At 32.3% G+C, this 15813-nt stretch overlaps 1 protein-coding gene across 2 annotated transcripts in view; it reads left to right on the top strand.

The window, feature by feature from the left end:
* Tsf3 (Transferrin 3) overlaps window positions 1-15813 on the top strand; it is a 53144-nt gene that overhangs the window by 29721 nt on the left and 7610 nt on the right. The window contains exons 2-6 of one of the 2 annotated variants that reach the window (XM_088241945.1): window positions 8524-8632; window positions 10082-10209; window positions 11649-11782; window positions 12688-12832; window positions 13420-13577. In XM_088241945.1, coding sequence (XP_088098071.1) covers window positions 8524-8632; window positions 10082-10209; window positions 11649-11782; window positions 12688-12832; window positions 13420-13577 — 674 coding nt within the window. The remainder of the gene's footprint in view (window positions 1-8523; window positions 8633-10081; window positions 10210-11648; window positions 11783-12687; window positions 12833-13419; window positions 13578-15813) is intronic. The other variant, XM_088241946.1, reaches the window with a different exon arrangement.

Genomic DNA, 15813 nt, shown 5'->3' with positions numbered 1-15813 from the left:
CAGATAAACCAAAATCTTAAGTCTGGTCATATCTAAAGCAGACAGAACCGAAGGGCATGTATGACAAGATGTATGGATGTGGAAGAAGCTAGGAATGTATGCCAGGATAGACGTGTGTGGTGGTCAATTCTCTCTGCCTACCCCTACGGGGAAATGGCGTGATGGTAGTAGTAGTACAATGATACAGCTGTATGGTAAACCCTGTCACATCCGAATGCACGATGATTGGTGTGAGCACAAAGACATATCGGCGTATTGAAAAAAAAAATTGAAGCGTGTCAAAGCTAAAAAATCATTTTTTAAACCGAATGGTTGCTGACTTCTGCAGGGGAGAAAACAGGAGTGCGGAAGGGGAAGCTAGCTTTGCGCCTTGCAGAAGTATTTCATTTGGTTTTTTAATGTTTTTTTTGCTAAATTTTGAAACACTTCTTTATTATTATTTTTAAACAACACATTACAACAGGTATGGAGAACATTTTTATGGGCGTGGGGAACAATCACACATTGAATCACATACAAGAAAGAATGTCCCCTTTTTTCCATACTTACAGATATTCAATTATTGCTAATCATTGTCGACTGTTTGTTTCAGTAAAATAAATAAATGAACAAAATAGAAAAAAAATATTCTTATCCACATCCGAAATGTTATGTATCTAACAACACTATTTCTTAATGCTATTTTTTCCTTCGTGTGAGGCAGGTACCTTTATCAAATATTTAATCCGCATTTCTCACGCGATCAGATATAATTATTTCCCCGCATTTTCCTATTTCCTCGCATTTTCCAATTTCCTCTCTTATGTCCTGTTTTTCTTCCGCAGTATTCACAATAAATAACTTTAATAAATAGGGCTTACCTTAGTGAATGCCTACTAAGTATGATGTGTACTAAATTCTCGTCTAAATAACAACATAAAGTAATTTCGATAAAGGCTCAATTAAATATTTAAAAAAAAACATGTTTGTGTAGTATAAACAGATGTCTCAACTTAAACGAAGAAATATAGACGATAATTATGCAAAAAAAATCGTCCTAGACGTTTTCAACTGACAATTCGGCGGCAGATTAGATCACTACATAACGCGGACTTGGATGGGAAGATGCACAAGAGCTTGCCACCGACAGAGGGGCCTAAATGATTTGTGGATACCATATGCTCTTCTCAAGGAGCAGACATGGATAAAGTGTTAAGTAATATATTTACGAAAAATTCAGAATGTTAAAAAAGTATGTACTTATAAGGAAAAAATGAAATAACGTATTTCATATCATATGAAATAACATATTACATTATAATTTAAATTACCTACCTTATATTTAAAAAAATGTAATATAAGCAGCTAACAAGCCTCAATTTTACGGGAACAACAATACAATTATGTATGCTATTTTATTGTTAAAATAAAAAAATAAAAATACAAAATCGGTGAAATTCAGATCGGAAAATCCACGATTCAAATGAAAAATACATATGACAGTATAAAGAATTATTTTATAAATATTTTGACAGAGATAAATAAATTATTAAGAGTTATGGATGTCTAGGCATTTACAGGGCTTATTACTTGTCACTGTAAAATATTGAATCAAATTCTGTCGTCTGGCTGAAGCCATCTATGGGTTTATTGTTAGTCTTCTTTCAGCCATCAGTCTCCTATTTTCTTAATACAGCCATCAATTAAGTCCACAAGCAAGCAAGCATGTCTGGTTTACGGCAAAAATGATTGTTAGCATCACCCGCATAGCAGTGAGACCAAAGTACACATTTTTTGATAATGTTCTCTATAATTTGGTAATATATCCAAAATAAAACAAGTTTATTGGATTAGATTCTACTTTATTTTTTATAAAATATACAAAGGGTATATTGTGACGCGTTTTGTCTTGTTATGACATTTGCAAACATACTTGTATAGAAATCCACAAACATAAAATAGCAATTATTTTTAGTATATAAGGAAACTTTGTAAACATTTAAGTTAGTTTGTTTGAAAATGTCCTAACAAGACGAAACGCGTCACAATATACCCTTTGTATATTTTATAAAAAATAAAGTAGAATTATAATCCAATAAACTTGTTTTATTTTGGATACATTACCAAATTAAAAATATGGAATTCTACCAATTGTCTGCATACACAATAAACAATGTTCTCTACATCTATTGGAAATAGAGGAGTGGTCCGATTACTGAGCCTTGAGGCACTCCAGTAGACGCTTGAAAGTTGAATAAGCTTTTAACCTGGAACACAACTGAATATTATCTTTAATGAAGATATGAACTGAATTACCCAGGCGTTTAAGCAACATATTATGGTTTACAGTATCAAATACAGTACTCATGTCCAAAGAGCCAACATTATTCCATGTCCATGTCCGCTTCCTAGTTGGAGCATATGGTGTCCACGAAGATCCTGCAGGCATCTCTGTCGGCTGCCAGCTTCTGTGCATCCCCCCTAGTCAGGTTTGCGTCCTGTAGTTCTGACATGAGCTGCCGATGAACAGTCAGCAGTGAATGAAGTCGACAACTCGATGGCTTGTAAAGTAGGCAAGCGTGGTTAAAGTTCTTAAGAGGCATCCGCAGTACATGGCCAAGCCAACCGTATCGCCTCCGCTTGATAACAATTGTCACCGGAGTTTGTTGTTGTCCGTTCTCTTATTACTTAATTCCGCGCAAAGTCAAACCAAGAGCCAACAACACCAGATAACCAGTCTACCGCCGTTATTATGTCAGACAATACTCTTATCGCCCCCGTCTCCGTGGAATGAAAATGTCGGCATGCTGATTGCCTTCCCAAAAATAGAGGATGATATTCGATATAATTAACGAGCCTACTCCGTTTATCCGAACTCCAGCCATCCGGATCGCCAAATATCCAGATCGTTACGAGGAAATAAAAAGTAAAGAAGATCTTTTTAGTTTTAATTTAACTGTGCAATTTATTTTGCTGGACTTTTTCAAGTGAGTTTTTAATGTGATTCCAATTCGCTGTATTAATTTAAAAGAAATAACATCTGGCACTCAACAATCTGTAATTGGAGTTTCAATGAATTTTTAGTACGGTGGCGGTATAAAAATTAGAAATAGACCAAAAATTAGAAAGATTTTGCCGATCTAGATTTTTTAAACGCAATGTTGTGCTTCATGGATTTATTAAATACGTCTGTTTAATAAGTAATGCGTTAATGCATTTTTTCAAAGGCCATGTTGGAATTGGATCTAATGTGCATCTTTGGGAGGCGTATGATTTGTTTAACCTTATTTGTAAAAAAAGGTGGCAAAATCAGTAGCAGTAGCATCTGTATTAGGTGCCTCAGGGGTAGTGTTATGGTATTCTAGCGTGCGTAGGAAACGCCATCCGAACGCGTATTTAATATGTACTAAATACAAGCTAACAGAGCGATGTCTTCGCGTGCAATTCCATTCAGAATACCAGCCCTGCTATATGCTGCCACCACGAAAAGATTGAAGCTTTGCCAGCGTTGTTTTGGAGACTTTCTCTGTTCAGTGATATTTGTGCACCAGAAACTTGATTCTGATAATAAGAAACTTTACTACTCATTTTGAACTCGTCACGTTTCTAGTCTTTAGCCTATCTGTAATCTGTACACGCCCAGAGCTAGGCCATTGAACTTTGGAAAATTACAGAAGCCGGTCTAATAAAAAATTATAATCTATATGTAACTTTTCAGTCTCGTTAGTCTAAACAATTTTTTTGTTATGACTAACTTAATAGCGAAAAGGTTTTCAAGGGAGATTCAGCACACTATATTACCATTTTATTGCATGTTAGACAAATTATTATTATGAACGCTTTATTCTAAATTAAACCATGTGAATAACAGAAATATTCAAACATAATTTTATGATTGTGCTGCTTTATAAGAAAATTAAAATTTATACGTTTAGAAAAGTATATGAATCTATTTACTTGTGACTCAGAAGCACTACTCGTCATAATAAATTATTACAACAGTGCTAATATATCGCGAACAGCTTTATTTAAAATTAGTCCACGTTTATTCATGAATATATAATATACAAAATGATAAAAATATTAAACCTTATTCACACGTTCGGCAAAAGTACAAAAAATACATTCAGAAATTTTGAGCGGGAATGTCGCGTCCTCTATTACATACATTCTACTCTATACCTACCGTTAAACTACTGAGAGTTTTACTCAATTCTGACCTTTCTCTTAACACTCAAATTAGTATAACGATAAGTTCATGCTTCTATCAGCTGAGACAAATTAAATGCATACGCAAAAATTTGCCGCTTGATGCCGCCCGTCAATTAATAAATGCGTTTGTAGTGTCTAGAGTCGATTTTTGTAATGGTATCTATGCAGGTCTACCAATGAACAAAATGACTCGCCTACAATCTGTATTGAATGCCGCAGCGAGACTTATTTACGGAATCTCTAAGTTCAGTCATATCACTCCACTACTTCGGGAACTACACTGGCTACGTTTTCCACAGAGGGTCGAATACAAACTCTGTTGGCTTATGTACAAGTCACTGCACAACTCTGCTCCGGAATATCTAAGGAAACTATGCATTCCAGATGAACTAGCTGACAGACGTCTCACGCTTAGATCAGCTACGTCTACGGCGAGAGGAAAAGTTATTATACCTCTACGCAAACAGCGCACTAAATTTAGTGAACGCGCATTTGCGGTCGCAGGCCCTATGGCATAGAATGCTCTCCCAACAGAGGTGCGAGGCTGTGAAAGTGAAGTGATGTTTCGGAAAAAACTTAAAACCCACTTGTTGTCTAAATCATTTGAATAAATCCGTAGCATGTGACAACAAAATAAATTGTTTTTTTATTTTTTTTTTTATTTAAATCTTAAAGTAGGGCACACATATCATACATATTGTTATGTGTGTTCTAATAATAACATTGCAAATATATTTAATTTATAAATTGTTTATCACATATGTCTTGACCATCATTTTAAATTTTGTTTTCGTTTTTTTAAAATTGTTTTTTTCTTCATAAATATTTTATTCCATTTCGTAATACTTTTTAATTACTTTAAATAAAATTGAATTTTGTGACTTTGCCTTTTTCCTAAATGGAAGTCTAATTTTGTTCTTTTCTCTAGTATTGTGATCGTGTTCATGCTGGTTCCGATAATTTTTTTTCCAAAATTCTGTTTTTTATTAGAGTTTATAATTTTATGAACAAATATCATTGTATTGTAAAATATTATTTGTTTATATGTTAATAATTTCATTTCATTTACCATCGACTTTACCCTCGTGTATCTGTTTTTTTTCAAAATGATTCTAAAGGCTTTATTTTGTAATACAGTTAGTTTATCTGTTTTCTTTGTTCGAAAAATTTAATTAAATTAATTAAATTACAATTTTAAAAGCTTCAATTAAATTAATTCAACAATATAATCACTATGTAAAGTGCCCTTGAGGTATTTTATTACGAAAATGGCGCTACATAAGTTATCCAAAATAATAATAATAATAAAGTTGCGCCTCAAAATTGACACGAAGCCGATGGAACAATAGGCGTCATCCCTTGGTGCACATGTGGATCGGATCTACCAGGAATTACCCAAAAAGATGTGGCTAACATGTTTTCGGTTACCAGGACCCCTCCCTCGGACATCTGTAGTAGCTTTCATCTCGTGAACAATAATGTAATATGTGAAAACAGTGCTTGATTTATTTGGTTCTTTATTGTTTACTTTTTATCATGAACACTCGGCTAACTTACTACTCTTGCTTACTGCTAATGTATATTTTTATGTAAATCTTTGTAATAAACTCTCAAATTATTTCAAACTTTAAATTCATAATTAGGGTTTAGAATTCCAACTGTCTTTGCGCTCTGTAGCTGCAGAATGTGTTGTAATCCAGCTCTTATTTGTTAACTTGAAAATAATGAGGAAGTTCAGTGTTTTTTTTTAAATTTTTTATTTGTTAATAGACTGTTAAACTAAGTCAAAAATTATTTTTTTAAATTTTTATATATCGTATTATCGGCGCAACGATTTTTCAAAGTTTTGTATTTCTGAAATAACTCCGCGTGTAACGTCAGAGGTTCATTTCCGCTTATTCTCATTCAGTCCTTCCTATTGGTCCAGAAGCGACAAGCAGACCGGAAATCTTCCATAGCTCTCAGATCATAGGTTGATTCACATGAACCAGTGACGTCATTTAAAGTGGTGCGTTTTTATCAAAGTATTTTTTATTATTTTTTCTGTACATTTTCAAGAAACTTTGTTTTACAATTTAATGCTCTAATTTTTACCCCGCGTAAGAAAACACTTTTTGTATCCAATTTCCCGTAGGGCTGAAGTTCCTCATTAGAAAAAGCTAATTTCATTTTTTAAATCATGTAACTTTATACCGTCCATGCGCTATCTAGCTGCAAGACATAATGCAAGACAAGACATGAAGAAATTTCTTAGGTTTCTCTACACGAAGTAGTGCGGATATTATCCATCCCAGATAGCAATTTAAACTTGCCTCAAGCTTGTATCAACTTTGAAGTATCAAGAGTTCAAGCTTGACCCAAGTTTGAGATTGCAACTCTGTAAACTTGAGGCAAGTTTAAAGCAAACTTCCTAGTTACCATCCAACAAATTATTCATTTTAAAGCATTATTTCGCGCTTTATTCTTACTTAAATACGTGACAAGTAGTGAATAACGGAAACTTTCAAACAACAGTGCGCCTACTTTAAAATCATAAAAAAGTATTAACCCATTAAAATTGTTAAAGAATGTATTATTTTTTTATGCTAATGTAATGTATTTAACTATCTGGAATTCTACCTCCCACGATAAATTACAACAGTGCTACTAAAATTGAACTTATTTCTTTCCAATATACTCCACTCGTACATACAAAATGAAACGTCAATCCTCAAACCACTCTCATACACACCTTTGTTAAATAATAATGTTAAATATAAATAAAATTGAGCGGGAATTTCATACTCATTATAAAACGAAATAATACAGACTAAAATGGATACAAAGTTGTTGGAACAATAGGCTTCTTTTCCCCCTCCGGCAACTACACGTGGACCGGACCATCTTCTAGGAATTCAGCAAAAACATGTGTTTGCACATGTGCGATACTGCGACAGTGACTATAGTCACTATAGTGACTACAAAAGCTACCCTTCGGATATTTTTATCTGTAATGTTATCCACAGTGTTAAAGTGCTTTATCTGTTTAGTTTTTTATTGTTTACTTTTTAGCACGAACACTTGGCAAATTTTCTATTATGCTCAATGTTTGTTTGTGTAAATTTATTGATAATTTTAAGTTGCCATAATTTCACTCGTCCATGTACTTTGTAGCTGCAAGACGATTAGTAATCTAGCTTCAATAGGTAAATGTTATCAACTATCAAATCTCCAAATTTAGTAAGTGAGGTCTAGAATTCCAACCGTCCATGCGCTCAGTAGCTGCAAGACTTGTTGTTATCTAACTTCTATTTTTATAAATTTGTTTTTTTTTTTTTTTTTTTAAATATCCCGAAATCTCTAAACTTTATTGTCAAATAAAACGTGTAAATAGGGGCTAGATTTCTTATTGTATATGCGCTCTGTAGCTGCAAGACGTGGTGGGATATTTATTTATTGTACGGCGCCCTTGAGGTGATTTTCACAAAAACGGCGCTATAAAAATTATCCACATATATATATATATCCAAAATAATGATAGTAATAATAATCAATATTAAAATTTTGCCGCGTATCTACTACCTACTGAGGCGGATTCATCTCATGCTCAATAATAATGATTGATTATTACTCGTTTTAATTAATTTGATTGAAGATTCTTCAACATCAACTTTATAACTTGATAAAAATTTCAACAGAGATGGAAAAAAAATTGAAAAGGAAACATGAAAGTATAGGCATTTGCAAGGCTTGTGACTTATTAGCTTATATTGCAAAAATACTTTGCGGTTTTATGAGTTTTATTTGTGTTCGTTCTACCTAACCGTTTCTGGTACTTTTATTGGCTTGTTTGATGAACCCTTTACACACTGTGTAGCTATCACCATATCTATATTTAAACATCCATATTTCTTCAAGGATTTTTCGTACAGTAAAATAATTGAAACCTTTATCGGTGTGAGCGAGATTCAGCAGTATTTTTTTTAAATGATTTATTTATTTAATTAAAAAAATACACAATTTTACCATAGAGCATATTTTTAAAATTATTTTAGAAGTTAGAAAATTCCGTGTTAAGTCGGGACTCTTCTGTATATAAATCAAAAACATTTATTAACACATTCAAACAATATACAAAATAATCAAAACAATATACAAAATAATAATAGAAAAATATAAATAATCAAAATTTGAAAAAATTTGAAAAATTTAAAAATTATTTAACCTACATGCTTGTCAGTTGAGTAGATTGACTTTTTTGCGAGTGTTTTATACATTTTTGTATCTTATGTACATATATAGACATTTATATGCGTGTTATTTAATTTACTGTTTCTATTTCTATTTTTACAGTGAGAGTATGTATCGTCGAAGGAAAAGGATTATACAAAAAAGCTGGAAGATATTGTCCTATTTTGGATAAAAATAATAGTGGAATTGAATGTGTCATTGGAACTGATAGGTGATTATTTTTACTATTTCCAATATATATATATATTTTACTTTGACACAATAACTCTGATGTACCTATTTTTTTTTTCCGAAATTCAGGACACGAAAATAAGATTTAAGTTAATGATCACCCAAATTGTGACAATAGGAAAATAATATCTTTTTTACAAGTTTAAATTAATAAGGGTCTATGAAATACTGTCAGAATTTTTTTATTCAATATTTATTAGCATAAAAAATGTTTTTAAATTTATAATTTTGAATTCCCGCAAAAACGATCCATTGCATTGGCCACGCTCCTAATACGTCACGATTCGGTTAGATTTTGAAGTTTGTTTGTGACCGTTTAAATTCAAATAGAACATCGTCACGAATCTTGACGTAACAATTATCAAGGTCAAACATTTCACTTTTTGTAGGGACGTATTTTTTAAAGTTACGAATGAAAGCATTTCTCCATAATATCCATATTGATTTAAAAAATGCATTTAATTTTTTTAAATACATTTCACATATTTTTATCGGTATTCGTAGTATGTGATATTTCCCTATTTTTAAATGATTATATTTTATTAGCATGACCATAATAGAATTTAATTTTATCTGTGCCAGGTGGACGAAAACACAGTTTGTGTATGAAATAGAACCAGAACCTTGGATGAGTGTTTTATACTCGATAACTACTCTCATGTAAACATCGCAAAAAAAGTTGATAAAGTGGAAATAAGTCCGCCTCGTAGTGTAGTGGTTCTCGAGGTCCTGGGTTCGATTCCTAGCAGGGTGGACGCAAAATATGGATATTGAAGGTTTTTTTAAACTGCAAAATTTCATCGTGCCTAGACTGCCTGAAGCGTAAAACTGATCCCCTTACCTTCACGTAATAGATGATCTAAATATGCTGCATTCAGTTTATCAATACACTGCCCTATGCACCACTGGATGCGGAAACGGGTATTTTTTATTTATTCATTTAACTTTTTGAACATAATGTTATTTATACATTGGCGGGCTTATTGCAAAATGGCAATTTCTTCCAACCAACCAATTAAATAATTGTTTTATTTTTATAATTCAAGTTACAGAACATATTCAATTGAAAATAAAAGTTAAAAAGCTAAATATATATATAACAATAGAAATAAACGTATTTGTTTATTAATTACCATAAACTAAAACTATTACTAAATAGAAAAAAGGATAAAAGAGGAAATAGGAAAAGGTTAAAAGAAACTTAAGCTTTGTACATTTTTACGAGTTTTGGAAGAGTATATATGTTTTCAAATCCCTAAATACTCAGATTTTCAAAAATTCACCGCTAAACAATACGAATGTTTATGAGACAAATTTATGTAAACTTTATGTGAATTATGGGAACCCAATTTCACATTTTTATGATTATTTTACGAAAGGTGTAAAGAAAAAAAGGGTAGTCAAATATGTTAAATTTAATCATTTTCAGGTTAGATTGTTTACGAAGAATATCGAAAGGAAGTGTTGATTTTGGCGTTTTTAGTTCTGAGGATTTATTAGCAGCTAGGTGGAAAAATATAGATGTTCTTGTAACAGATCAATTAAGATTTACTGATGGTAAGTTAAAATATACGCACTTCATACAAGAGTAATTTTAAGTATTTCTTGCAAATATGTAAAAAACATAGGTACGTAGGTACTTATTATAGTAATTAGTTAATTTTTACAATATATTTATGGCTATAGCACATTGCCGCCTGTCACCTTGTCTATGGCGCATTGAACTGTTTATTATTTTTTATGTCATTGTCATTTGAGACTTTTATGGTTAGTTTTAAAACATAATCATTGTAGATTTACATTTATAATGGGAATCAATAACTCCGCCTTTATTTTTCTGGGTCTGGGACGGATGAAGAATACAGTTCTGTGTAAAATAGAACCAGAACCGATGAAAATCCTGTAAAAGGAAATACGTCGAAATAAGTGGAGATAAATCGCCTAGTAGTGTAGTAGTTGGTCAGCAACCATGCTTGAGGTCCCGGGTTCGATTCCAGGCTGGGACAACGTGAAATATTGATTTTAAAGGTGGGTCCCTGTAATATTTGACTGTCCCTGGACTGGCACCTGAGGCGTGAGACTGATCACCTTACCTTTATGTAACTGGTGGAAAAACACTGCATTTGGCGTACTGATACAGTGCCCTATGCATCATTGGTTGCGGATAGGGGAATGATGATGAAGATTATTAATAACACAGTTGTTCTGATAAAAAAAAGAAACAAATAAATAAATTACAAATACACGTACATATCGGCAAAGAACGTTAAGGGCTCTTACTCACTGTCGACTGGTCGCCTGAGACTTGGTCGACGTCGACTGTGACTTTCGACTGCGACTCGCCACGCAGTGGCGGTGCACAAGCGACTGCTGGTCGCTGGCGACCAATAGGAGCACGGGTTCAAATGGAAGCGTGCACACTGCGAGCAACTGTTGAGACTACCTGACGTTTTTTTCCTTATAATTAGTAACGCTACTATTGCAGCTTTGACGTTACTACACTCGGCTTGGTCTCCTGGCCCTAGCTGCCTATGTTTTAGTCGCCGAGAGATGGAGTCTCCAGCGACCAGTTGACAGTGCGTAGTGTCACTAAACAATACCGTGATATTTTTGTAAAAAATACCTATTAATTTGAAATAACACATATAAAAAAAAAGTTTATTTAAGTCATCTTCAACATGATTATGATACGAGAGAAAGGGTAAAAATCAGACTCTCATGTGGAAAAAAGTCAAACTCACAAAATTAAATTTTATATGAGGCAGTACAAAAAACATTTATAAAAAAAAAAAAAATTCCAAAAATTCAAACTTGAGGTTAAAAACATATGCGTCAAACAATTTATAAATAAATATGCACACAATGTTACTAGTAGAGCACTCATGTGAGTATGTTTATTCAAAACAAAAACAATTTAAGCGAAATGTATGTTTTCAAAATAAATGATACTGCTTTGGTTTAAAATTGTTATATAAATTCGCTATGCAATTTTTCAGTTCCATTTGAGTACGAAGTTGTAGCACTAGTAGAAAATGAGTCTGGAATTAATTCTCTCGGTGAACTTCGTGGGTCAAGATTATGTCACCCAGGTCATGGGTATGAAGCAGATTGGACCGATACCCTGGCTAATGTGAGTATTTATCACTCTGCCATAAATATTACATACATTGTCGTGTGATAAGAAAAGCATACAAATTGCAATTTAATTATTAAGTTGTATGTTGGTACTGTCAAGACTATCGCTCTCTGTCTGGCATTAAAAAAAACATTTTCTGTTTTAACATTATACAAGTAAGCAAAACAACGACTTTAAATCAATTTTAGACAATTTAAAGGTTTTTAAAATTGGTCTAATTCAGAACCAATTAAACCAGCTTAAAATTAGGAATGTATGATAATTATAAGAAATGAAAAGATCATGTTATGTATGCATGAATTAATACAAAGTTGAAAACTAAATACAAAGTTTTAAATGTTTAAATTTACATTTCAAGAAGTTGAAGTTTTTGCGATGAGTTTATTTGATTTAATTCACTTAAAAGTCCTGAAGTTTCTTTGTTCTAAAAATATTTATGTGAACTACTTAACTTTTTCAAAATATTAATTTTAAAAATGCTCACCCTACCGGTATTATTTACTGAAAGTTCTAAGCGCAGATATGCTGCACTAAAAATTTGTAGTAAAAGTTTTGTAATAATATTATTAGTTTTGTTATAGTAATACATAATATGGTTATCCAAAATTTATTAATTGGAGAAGAATGGGACATTTTTGGAAACCGACTGGATACCTTTAAAAGCCTTACGGTCCCGTTCAAAATGGAACATATTGCCACCCTACATTTTACAGTTGTGTTTGTGGCTATCGTTTGATATTTCAAACTATCGTACCCAAACTTAATTGAAATGTATAATTATCAGATTCAACGGAGGCCGCGTTATACACAGTCATACAGTCAAACAGAAATACATACATTATGGATTATGTGGTTGGAAAAACTCCTTTTAAAACGCTGTGTTTTTTATATCCTTTCAGTTCTTCGAAGCTAAGATAATACCACGAAGCTGTGATCCATCACTGTCCCTATTTGAGAACAGATTACGAGCATCTTCTGAATTTTTCAGTGGTGCTTGTAAAGCAGGACCCTGGGTAGCTGACAAAATACGAGATCGTACTTTGAGTGAGTTGGTTCTGTTTTAATAAAATACACCAAATGTCAAATCTGCTGTTAGTTAAAAATGGTTTAAACATATTGAATAAACATATGAGAATAACTGGTTTAATAGGAATATAAAATATTTAAGGTATTTGAGGAGCAAAATATCAAAGTGTATTAACTCCGTGCATATCACTTTTAAGATATAGGCTGAAATCTGATATTAAATGCGTTTTGAAGTGCTGTTATGATTGGATTAAATATTATTTGATTCGTTAGGCAGATTTTGATATTTTAAAAAATATATTAAAATACGGTTTGTTTCGGTGTTTTTGGGATACGTAAAGAAAAATTAAAAAAATAAGAATTCGCTTAAATCCAAATTATTTGGATATGCAGAGTTTGTACACTTTGATCTGTTGCTCCTCATTTATTACCAGGGCCACGATTACAAACACTATATTCATCGATGAGTATCGAGACGGTATAAAGTAACATCGATATTTTTGTACGAAAATGGGAATATTTGTATACAAATTTAAAGTATCTTCTAAATGAAATAATATAGGATAAAGTAACAAATGGTAAAATAAAATATTTTTTTGTTTTAGAATCCCTGTACCCCAGTTTGTGTTCACTGTGCTACAATCCAAGCTCCTGTTCTTCAAGTGACAAGTTTTGGGGAAGAAGAGGACCACTCCACTGCCTGACTGAGGAAGCTGGTGATGTTGCCTGGGCCAGATTAGATGATACCAAAATACATTTTGGGGTTGGATACCATCTATAAATTTATAATGAGGAAGTTCAGTGTTAAAATTTCACTTTTTAGCTAAGTCAGAAGTATTATTGATTTTTCGTGCTATTCTAAATACACTATAATGTATTAAAGATATATGTTTTATAAATCTCCATTGGAATTCGACGCTTGTACTTGTGATGTCATTATTTTTCTGAGGCGGGATACATTCATTTGTGATGTTGTAAAATAATGAAATCTGAACTGCTCAGTCAACAGAACTAACTAAAACTTTGTTATTTATCGTCAATATTTGATGAAATTCCATAGTAATATAAAAGTTTAAAATTGAGTATAAGTTATAAATTAAGAATACTCTGTACATCATCATCATCATCACCATCACATCATGGTACACTTCCACTTATTTATTTGACCAATTAGCTCTTTCAGTATAATTAACATTTACCAGTATAAAGATGCCTGTTCGAGGGTGAAAGCGCAAATTGGTCAAATAAATAAATGTACCTAGTCTTTTTAATATATAACTTGTATTCAAATACCCGTTGCTAGTGTAGCGTACTCACGAATCAATGGTACCAGGTTCCAACCTTACTACCAAAATTTGATTCCGATTTTCTAGTAGTAAGTTATTTACACCTCGTTGCAAATGGCCCCAAAATTGAAATATTTGGTTAAATCATAAGAAAGCAAATATTTACTTTTTTAATTAAAAAAAAAAACTGTATTAACTTCTTAGTTCAACGTTCTATTATAACGTTCTATCTATATGCCATGTTAACTTCATTCCGCTTGAGGTGTGGTAATTAAATTTTTATCCGTCTCGTGGTTAGCGTATTTGCCTACCCTGCAAGAGGTCTCGGGTTCGATTCCCAATATGAAATATTTATTTAAGATGTTTTTACATTTTTAGTACCTAGACTGGCACCTAAAGCATAAGACTGATCATCTTACCTACATGTAGCAAAAAATTATCAAGATACTTCGTGGTTGGTTAACCAATGTAGTGCCCTATGTACATAGAATTTATTGAAGATCAAAAACAAATTTCAAATTTAATAAACGCAATTAAGATTGGAAAGCGGTAATGGGAAATCAACAAGTTGAATGATAGTGAAATTTTTTAATTTTCAGTGTTAAATTGTTTATTTCTCAATTTTTTTTAAATGAATTTAATAGATGTTCCACCACGCAGTAAAATAAATGCTCTCCATTTTGTTATCGTGTCCAAGAAATCAATTTTCAAGTCTATTTTGAATAACACTAAACTTCCTCACTCTGCACTACAGCTCTTGTGCAGTTTCTTGTACAATAACTCTTGTGCCAAATCTTTGGCTGTTTTATTTGCTGGGCGGTCTCTGGGCTTGAAAATTGCAGTGTAATTAAAATGTATGCATGCGCAGTATGTAGATATTTTTGCCTTTATGACAGTTTACAGGCAGTTTGAGAGTCAACAAAACGAGCCATCTTGTGACAATGCAACTACTGACAGCTAACAGTATGTTATTCTGCGATCAACAACCAACATAAAGTTTCTAAAATAGCATGGATTGTGAATCTTATTGAAACTCAGTATTTCCAGTAAAGAACAGCCAATGTGTAGCGATAAAGTTCAGTGAAACAAATAAGGCAGAGATAGTTAACAGTTTTACAGGCATGGGATATGCGCATCTTGGTTAAAATATTTGTATAAACATACAATTTATTGTAATTTTTCTGAATTTGACCACAAATTGCACTCAATTTGAGTATACGACCCAATATTCATTGGGTCAAATCTTGCACAAGATCTTGTACCGCTTTCCCATGTAATACGAGCTTTAGTCAAGTCAAGTCAAGTAGCTGTAAATATGAATATGGCTAATCAACACACAGCAAATAAAGTAAACTGATTTCATCATAATAAAAATGTAAGAAAAATCATCTTCAAATATTTGGTAAGGTATTCAAAATAAGATACTGTTTTTGGATTAAATTCTACTTTAATTTTTAAAAATATAAACAAGAGTGTATAATGTGACGCGTTTCATCTTGTTAGGACATTATCAAACTAACTTAAATATTTGCAAAGTTTCCTTAAACACTAACAATAATTATTTATGTTTAATGATACAGGTGCGTAACGGTGCTAATAATTTATAAGTAATCTTTAAACTTTAGCTTCGTCATCTTTAAAATTTTTGTTATATCTGACATTAAATAATACATTTGGCGATACAGAATATTGTTAATAGTATTAAATTGAATG

Source organism: Micrasema longulum, unplaced genomic scaffold (assembly GCF_059751315.1).
Source record: "Micrasema longulum isolate JH-2025_06_02 unplaced genomic scaffold, ASM5975131v1 h1tg003183l, whole genome shotgun sequence".
Classification (NCBI taxonomy): domain Eukaryota; kingdom Metazoa; phylum Arthropoda; class Insecta; order Trichoptera; family Brachycentridae; genus Micrasema; species Micrasema longulum.
Note: the sequence above shows the minus strand (reverse complement) of the source record. Positions and strands in the feature narration are given on the sequence as shown.